General features: G+C 35.8%; 1 protein-coding gene across 1 annotated transcript; it reads right to left on the bottom strand.

The window, feature by feature from the left end:
• Positions 1-4,781: 4,781 nt before the first annotated feature.
• LOC144836075 (uncharacterized) lies at positions 4,782-6,125 on the bottom strand. Its single transcript, XM_078691255.1, has one exon. The coding sequence runs from the start codon at positions 5,981-5,983 to the stop codon at positions 4,997-4,999; it is 987 nt and encodes a 328-aa protein (XP_078547381.1). The 5' UTR covers positions 5,984-6,125; the 3' UTR covers positions 4,782-4,996.
• Positions 6,126-9,976: the final 3,851 nt, after the last annotated feature.

Here is a 9,976-nt window from a genome sequence, read left to right as displayed (position 1 = left end):
TTTATTCATGTCGTCAATGTGGATAAATAAAAGATCCCGTGTATTCACTAAATCACAGGAAAGACACACGCAAACTAATTTAAACATTCTCCTAATTGACTTTCACTTCCATCATTTAAATATTGAATTAAAAGAGGGATGTACCAACGAGTGTAATTTGTGAATACAACCAGGCATTAAGCATGGCAGTATAATGTATAGGTATGTGTATAATGTAACCTCTAACAACAACACATTTAAACTATTACTCTACTTATTAACTAAACACGTTCGCTGTTTACATCATAATAGTATCTTTGGTCCGGTTTTGTTCACATAATATACTATTGGCTAAAACATACACCAATGGAAGACAAGTCATGCAACTAACATAACAAATATCGCCTGTATGATCAGTTTTCTATTTACCTCCAAAAGTAGCCTATATCTATCAACAATCAAAATGATTATTGTTTGGTGGTCGGTGGCCTACTTGACCTTTGATATTAGGCTATGTCAACACCCGTATCATACTAGTTTGTAGGCCCTACCCAAATATGGGAGTGATATGCCCAAATATGGTAGACACCATCATGTCCATATTTCCGGGCACATCACATTTTTTTTGTAACATAAAGTTTGATAGTGTGGACAGAGCTTTATACATTAATAGACTGATACATTTTTTGCGTATGGCAAATTGTAAGAGATTATACGGAGATTTAATAAAAAAAATGATAATCTAAAAAAAAAAATAAAAATACTATTTATTATACTTTTTAATAAAATATTATGTCACTTTACCGTATTTGAATGACTTTAAAGCTAGTGGCGAATTCTTTAAGAAATCACTATATAGGTTGATATGTTTAAAATAAAGAAATACCATACCGGTAGAACTCGTCGAAGTAGTCTACTACTGTATGTACTTGGGTATGACTCAATAGCTAGCCTACTTTCACCTAAATTATTAAGCACACTTTTAATTGGTAAATATTAATTAATAAGTGTATACTATACTCTAAAAGTTATAAAATAATAAATATTAACATGTTATTTTAAAGAAAATTAGTCCTGATGATGACGGCTCTTTTTGCTTCGGCCTGTCTTTATTATTGGCCCAAGTCGGAGTATGGCGATCAGTGAAGTTACTTTGGTTGACATCGCATAAGACCAACTTCGTAACTCTTCACCTCCCTCTTTTTCATCAGCATAAAATTCATCCTAATGAATTTCTGTGGTCTGGACTGGAAGAGGTTTTTCAGAATAGAACTTATCATTTGATCTTGTCCAGTAAAATTATACGAGAAACAAACAGAATCGGTAAACTCGCTCACTGAATAAAAACCAGCTTCCCCTGCGACCTCTTTGAAAAATGCAATGTTCCGGTCCTTCCCGTCACGGTTGTCTGCGTAAAATAAGTACGAGCCAGGCTTAGCACACATTAATAAAGTTTTGATTGCCAGTCGAGTCTCTGGTAATGCGCGGACCGCCGATATGAATTTAATAAACGTAAACATATGTGCATTAACGGCAGCTGAAATATGCATGTTTTTTATTCCCTCTTTAACCTCATATCTCACGAAGTTTATAGCACACCTGTCTCGAATTTGCCGCTTGATTTTCCCCCACATACCACACCACTGAGGATAGTGATCAAGCACCGAAGCACTAATTGGATAACGAACTTTGAACTTCTCCAACATCATAGTAAGACCAATAATGTCTGTTCCGGGACCGCCGCCTATTGAGCACACATTAAGAGCACGGGTTTTACTTGCTAGGCTCAATAATGAGTCAAGATGCACATTTCCAAAAAGGCTGTGGTTGTTGAACAACACGCTAAGCCCGTAGTTTGTAGCTTGGCAATGGTTCGGGAAGTAAAGAAACATGTAGGCTGCCTGGTTTAAGGCATCGTCGTAGGCGACATGTCCGCCTACAGTTGAAAGTGTCTTTCCACTGTACGCATCGTGTACTTTATCCACTGCTTGCCGAAGAGAATTCTTTTTTGACCATAACTGTGGATTTTCTATTAAAGTTGTAAATACAGCATGTTCTGAAATCGCATGAATAGACTGAAATAAATAGAGCTCCATCGTGTTATTGAGCGAGCTACTGAAGGTTAGGCTGGAAGTATGGATGATGATGAGGCGTACGGTAATAATGTGATAAGTGTTTATATCAATGACGTCACAGTCGGATTACAACTACATGGATTCTGGGTTTTCCCAATTTCGCAATAAACTAACGATGACGTAATGATTGCAGTTGTCTAATATCCCTGATTTCCACTTGATTAGTGGATGCAAACTCAATTTTCAGCAGTTTATTAGTGAATGAAGAAAAAAATGTAATTGAATGCAAAAAAGGCAGCCAGGTTTTTGGTTGACTTTAACCGTTTTGTTTTGTCTTTTTATAAGTGAAAACATTTTTTTCTATGGAAGTGGTAAACTTGATTTAAAACTACAAAATGTATATTCAGAGTCTTTTTTTTTTGTTAATAATACTCATTTTTTCATGTTTTTTTTGGGGACAATACATCTTTTTAAAGCTTCATCCCACTAGCACGCAACGCAGTGCAAGTAATTTGACTAATCACGACGCGATGATTACATTGTTTGCGTTGCGCGTACGTACTTGCGCTGCGCGTTACGTATGTGCGTTGCACTTACGTACTTACGCTGCGTCCTAGTGGGAACCAAGAACTTAGATCTACTTGCGTCGATAAGTATTATGTGACATTAAAATGGCATATTCAACAAAAAATGTTTTAAGAATTATTTTGCAGGGGGCAATACATATCTTTGGGTGCTTAATGAGTGAGTGATATTATAAAGGGTAAAACTAGGCCTAATTTCTCTTATAGGGGACTGCCTCCTCTCTTAGATTTCGAGTATGTTTGTTTGAAAATGTATATTGGTGACGTCGCAAAAGAGTATTAAAATATCGAGTTACCTACAGTATATCTTCAAGTATAAATAATAAATACACACACATTTATTCATTCATTTATTTGATCACATAGTAAAATGTTCATGAATAAAACAGTATTAAAAACAACACATAAAACAAAAAAAAATATTTTAAAATATTTCAAACCGTATAAAACTATATTTAAAATATTTCAAAAATATTTTACACATAAGTACTGTGTGTGAAATTACAGCATTAACATTATTTAATTAAAATGTTGCAGACTAATTATTGTACACTCTATATTCTAGGCCTACCTATATAAATGTTTTCTCGTCATTTAATATGCTGACACATGCTTAATTATTAATAATTAATTAATTCATTCATTCATTCATCTTTTATTTCGGAAAAAAAAATTCTCCATAGCTCAATAACAAATTAGCGTACATTATTATAAGTATAACAAAAATATATATATATATAGATATATAAAAAAAACAAAAAAAACTGTATTCTTTCACGGAAACATGATATAAAGTATCATAAAGCTCTGTTCACTAACAAACTAGTTTGAAAAAATGTGATGTGCCCAATATATAGTAGTGATATACTCAAACATGGTAGTGATATGACATCATCATGTCCATATATGGGCACATCACATTTATTTTGTCACACATGAAGTTTGATAGGGTAGACAGAGCTTAAAAGGTATATGCGTGATTATACAAACCTACTCTAGAATATTGAATTGGCGTAAACATCAAGAAAGACAAGGCATGCAATATCAGAACATGTATCGTATTCTATGTTGGTCTCAACTGCCCATTGCCCATAAAATATTTCTAGATGATGTTTTATTGGCAACATCATATTTTTTTATTGGTCAAATAACCATGCATGTATTGGCGGGTAAATATTTGATATAAAAATATATATTCTCACAGATTTTCTCATCGTTAGGCCTATATCGTTTCAAATTAATTATTACATTTTCAGTATATCATCGGGCGGTTTAGAATTCATGCTCTGTGCTATATAATATGTTTATGTGTTTATATATACCTGAGTATAATATCGTATAAAATGGTATAAAAAGAATCAAACAGAGGCGGCTAAACTCACATCTATTCTAAGGCCTCAACGGTATACTAATAAAAATGTTATAACAGAAGAACCCTGTTAAGTGGGACATCTTCGGGACACAGAGTAAAGTGTACAATTTAAGGGCCCGAGTGGGTTGACCATGCAATATCCCCTCCCTTGTTTCACGGGAAAGTGTAAGGGTTGTCGGTCCCAAAAAGAAGGGTTCTACTGTAAAATGATTAGGGCTATCCGAATATATTAAAATATAATATATCATACAGTTTACATCATTTCCCACCTCGTTTCACAGGAAATTGTGCCATTAATAGGGCTCTCCCAAATATCCGAATAACTAAAAATACAATTTCATATTTACATTTGGCATCAAATGAACGTATAAAATGAAAATGGTTTTTTTTTTTTATGATTCAGAAGTCGTAGGCTATTTGAAGCTATGGTAATTAGCTAAAGTAATTATCTGGGGGAATTTACTTCAGGTTTCCAAGATCGTATACCCTTGATATGATTATACTGTATCTATTTTCAAACGAGAAACATAACCAAAATTATTGTTTTTTGTTTTGTCTTCAAATGTAGGCTCAGAGCCAATTTTCTGGTGGTTTATTGGGTATACAGTAGGCCTACTTCGAGTCGTAGTTAGAACTGTCAATTTCGAAAACAGTTCATTTCTGAATGAAAAGATATCAAGCCTATTTCTGTTTCCTTAGTTTTCAAGAATGTTAACAAAAACAAATTATTAGCCAAATGGTTTAGGCCTTATATACTGTAACAACATTAATTATTAAAAAATTAGTTTTAAAAAGTGTAAAAAAAAATCCGGATTCATTGTGGCTCCGATCCTTTTACTTTCAGCTCAAGTAGGCCTACCGTAGGCCCACACAACGGCGTTTCATATTCTGTGTTTCGATGGTCGTTTCCGTTGGGAAGACTTGCATTTTTTGGTGAAAAAAAATTAAAATAGACAAAGATCACATACATAGACCACAACGTAATTTCAGGCTAATAAAGCAGCATTGTTTAAGCTTTTTTTCTTTCTTTTCCCCCGGCGGCCCCTCCGCCGCCGTCGGGCAACTGGCGCCGCCACTGTTGTCTCCACTCTCTTTTTCATCAGCATAAAATTCATTTTAATAAGTTTCTGTGATCGAGACTGGAAGAGGTTTTTCAGAATACAATGAATCATTTGATCTTGCACAGTAAAATTATGCGAGAAAGAAACGGCATCGGTAAACTCGCTCACAGAATAAAAACCAGCTTCACCAGCAACCGCTTTGAAGAATGCGATAGTTTGCCCGCCGTCTCGGTTGTCTGCGTAAAATAAGTACGTACCAGGCATTGCCCAGGTTAATAAAGTTTTGATTGCCAATCGACTCTCTGGTAATGCACGGACCGCGGATATGAATTTAATAAACGTAAAGATATGTGCATTAACGACAGCTGAAATATGTTTCCTTTCTATGTCATCTTTCACTTCATATTTCACGAAGTTTACAGCGCAATTGACAATGTGCTGTTTGATTTTCCCCCACATACCACACCACTGAGGATAGTGATCGAGAACGGAAGCACTAATTGGATAACGAACGTTGAACCTCTCCAACATCATGGTCAGACCAATAATGTCTGTTCCAGGACCTCCGCCTATTGAGCACACATTAAGAGCACGCGTTTTACTTGCTAGGCTCAATAATGAGTCGAGATGCACATTTCCAAAAAGGCTGTGGTTGAACAACACGCTAAGCCCGTAGTTTGTAGCTTGGCAATGGTTCGGAAAGTAGAGATACATGTAGGCTGCCTGGTTTAAAACATCATCGTACGCGACATGTCCGCCTACGGTTGAAAGTGATCTTCCACTGTACGCATTGTGTACTTTATCCACTGCTTGTCGAAGAGATTTCTTTTTTGACCATAACTGTGCGTTTTCCATTAAGATAGTATAGACAACTTGTTCTGAAATCGCATGAATAGATACATGGATTCCCATCGTGTTTTTGTTAACAGAGCTGCTGCTGCCGACATCGACAGTGGAGTGTCGGATGCACACGGGACATAGACTATAGAGAATTGTAAATGTAATTACAACATAATGGATTTGGGGTTTTCCCAATTTCGCAATAACAAACAATGACGTATTGAGTTGCAGCAATGGTATAATGTCATATCCTTTATTTTGATTCATCGCTTTGTGATTGGTAAAGCTTGGTTCGCACAAAGGACGTAAACGCAACACAAGTAATTGATCAATAACGACGCGATGGACCATCCGAACGGTTCTAGGACACCTACCCCCTAGACAGTTACCCCCCCCGGATGTTTACCACCCGGACAACTACCCCCTTAGGACAACTACCCCCCGGACAACTACTCCCCGGACAACTACCCCCTTAGGACAACTACCCCCTTAGGATAACAACCCCCCGGACAACTACCCCCCGGACAACAACCCCCTTAGGACAACTACCCCCTTAGGATAACTACCCCTCGGGTCAACTACCCCCGGTCAACTACCCCCCGGACAACTACCCCCCGGACAACTACCCCCCGGACAACTACCCTCTCCCTTAGGACTATATTTATGTTCAATCTTTTACTTTTGTTTACAATAATGAATAGTAATTCGTCAAAGTAACGAATTAAAATATAGTTATTAATTCCTATTATACACTGTTGCAGAGTCAGGTTGTTGAATGGTCTGGGTGGTAGTTGTCCGTGGGGGGGGTAGTTGTTCTAAAGGGATAGTTGTCTGGGTGGTAGTTGTCCAGGGGTTAGTTGTCCTACGGAGGTAGTTGTCCTAAAAGATTATTTGCCCTCGGAGTATTGTCCAGGTCCAGGAGGTAGTTGTCCTACGGGGAGTATTGTGTCAGAGGTAGTTGTCCGCGGGGTAATTACCCGGGGGGGGGGGGGGAATTGTCCGGGAGGTAATTGTCAGGGGGTAATTGTTCCTAGGGGGTAATTGTCCGGGGGGTAGTTGTCCAGGGGTTAGTTGTCCTACGGAGATAGTTGTCCTAAATGATTATTTGCCCTCGGAGTATTGTCCAGGTTCAGGAGGTAGTTGTCTTACGGGGAGTATTGTGTCAGAGGTAGTTGTCCGCGGGGTAATTACCCGGGGGGGCGGGGTAATTGTCCGGGGGTAATTGTTCCTAGGGGGTAATTGTTCCTAGGGGGTAGTTGTCCAGGGGGTAGTTGTCCTAAGCGGGTTGTTGTCCTAAGGGGGTAGTTGTCCGGGGGGTATTTGTCCATTTGTCTGGGGGGTAGTTGTCCTAAAGGGGTAGTTGTCCAGGTGGTGGTTGTCCGGGGGGTAGTTTTCCGGGGGGTAAATGTCCAGGGGGTGAATATCCGGATACGATCCGAACTGTTGCTTTGATTATCGTAACACGTTGACCAATCACAACCGACAATTTGGATCGTATCGTGATTGGTCAAGCTTGCGTTGTGTTCAGGTGGGAACCAAGTTTTGCGATGTGGTGTGCTTATTACGCTGCAATCTAACAGGTTGAAAAAACAATAAAGTAGGCTTAGAACCTGTCAAAAACCATAACCTACCTACCGCCCTCTTGTGGCAGACTAACCCAAAAAAGTATATACAGTGTACTGTGTACAGTGAAAAATAAGAGCCCTTTGCCAATGTCTTTCTTCACAATCAGCAAATGTCTTTACGTGAATTTAGGATAAAGGTAGGAATTAGTAATGCTTATGTTGATTGAAAAAAAGTGAATACTTTTTTTTCTGTCTTGATCATATTTCAAAAGTGTAATACTATAAGGCCTTCCTAGGCTGTGTGCGGTTCCCATGACACTGCCAAGTCTGTTCTTGGTGAATGGGATAATCCGATAAGGTATATGCACACTTTACAAATTATTGTTAGTTCAGTGACGTTAAGCACAATAAATAGGGCTACAGTTGTACAATGCCTGTAGTTTAGTAAGCCTAGCTAGCATAGATGTATGATATATGCAGTAAAACTAAAGCGTAAGTACATTAATTAGGGCCTACTCAATTTTTAATAAGATATTTTTCCACATGACTAAGCCTACTGATGTTAAAGACACTTAAGTGCAAAAGTAAATATTATAGCTTAATTCAGTAGGTAGGTTTCTATGAAAAAAAGGACCCTTTAAAAAACCCATGGGACTTATTACTGTTTAATTCATATGAAAAAAAGAAGGGGATTTATTAATCCTAATTATTTATTTATGGTCACATTCAACTTAATTTTTTAAATGTTTGTTCCCAACTTTAACTCATTCCTAGGCCTACTCAAGAAATGTGTGTAAAAAATAATTTTAATGCAATTATAGTGTAGTAAAAATTAATTTTTATTAAATTAAAAGTACAAAATTATTTTACCATGAGACACATTAAAAAATATAAAATTTCCATTTAAATTTAATTTTTAGTATACATGCTGTGCATTATTTTCTCCCATTGCACAGTCAGTATTGGTAGGCTTGAATATTGCGCTATGCCAGGGGCGGATCCAGGGAGCATACTTTGATCATGACAGCTAAAATGCAATTATATATTATTATTATTTTTTTATCTATTTTTAAAAATAAATTTACAAAATAAATGGTATTATATATAGCGCGCGCCCCTGTCTGTGGCCAAAATCTGGGTACTGTTGAATAGGTCGACCATTATGTATATGATAAAATCAAGTTCATTTTCACTATGATTTTAAGTTATATATTAATTAGTCTGAACTCGTTGAAAACAAACATGGTTAGACATTTTCATACACTTTAAAAGAGGAAATTTGTGGCCTAGGCCTATTGCATAAATTGGTATGATTGCTAATGATAGTATATTATATTATAAAATCAAAATTGAATATGCTTCTTTTACAAATGATTTATTTTGTTACACATCATTGTGACTCAATAATATATTTATTATTTACATTTGGTGATACATACAAGGCTACAGCGAGAGGTTAAAAACAGACGAGACAAAGATGCTTTAAATAAATATAATAATAAATAAAATTATTAATATAAAATATGACGATAATTGTAATGTAAGCAATTTTTTTCAATGGAGGAAAAATGGCTATCTTTGAAACTTTGAGGAGACCATTAGGCTCTGTCTACACTATTAAACTAATTTGACAAAAAAAGTGAACATCACATTTTTTTGTCATATAAAATTTGATAGTGTAGACAGGAATTTAGGAACTCTCTCTCTCTCTTATTTTTATAAATCAAGGTCTGGGTATAAAAATAAAGTAACAATTAAAATAGTTACAAGCAAAAAACATAAAAAAATACTAGACAATTTTTAAAATATGTAAAAAAACAGTGAGATGTTAAAACAGGACGTGATATTTAAAATTACACTGAATGAGTCAAAAATGCAAAACACCTATCTCTTAAATTGCTTTATAAATGTTTAGTTATTATTTTTTTATTTATTTATTTATCTGTTGACCATGCACCTTTGAATCAGTGGCACTCACAATATGCGGTGCAGTCCAAGAAACAACACAGAACATATTGAAAAAAAAAACATGAATAACTAAATTAAAAACTATTTAAATGCAGTAATATTATATAAAAATGGCAGATAGTAGAAAAGAGAAAAATAATTGAATCCTGTTGCATAAATTGTTATTTTGCTGGTATGATTATATTGTACTTTAAATAGTTATCTGTTTTTTTAGTACAAACCCCTGCTGTGAATTTTTATAAAATATTGATTGGCATTGATAGCCTATTGTAGTGGTGTGATAATCCATCAAACGAATATATTACACATACTACTTTTATACCCACACCCAAGGATCACAACGACAAGTGTACAATATTGAAAAATATTCTTATTTCATTTCAGTTTTATCCGTTGATTATAAGAATTAATATCCAGAGAGTTTGAGCAGTAGTGATTAATGAGATAATGCTGTATGCTCTATTTGCAGTTTGACTTCACGTTTATCACGTTTTTTGTGTGTGGAATAGATATTGACATGTGTGGTCGGTCA

The sequence above is a fragment of the Antedon bifida genome, chromosome 2, assembly GCF_963402885.1.
Source record: "Antedon bifida chromosome 2, ecAntBifi1.1, whole genome shotgun sequence".
Taxonomy (NCBI): Eukaryota; Metazoa; Echinodermata; class Crinoidea; order Comatulida; family Antedonidae; genus Antedon; species Antedon bifida.
This window is presented reverse-complemented; position numbering and strand designations above follow the sequence as displayed.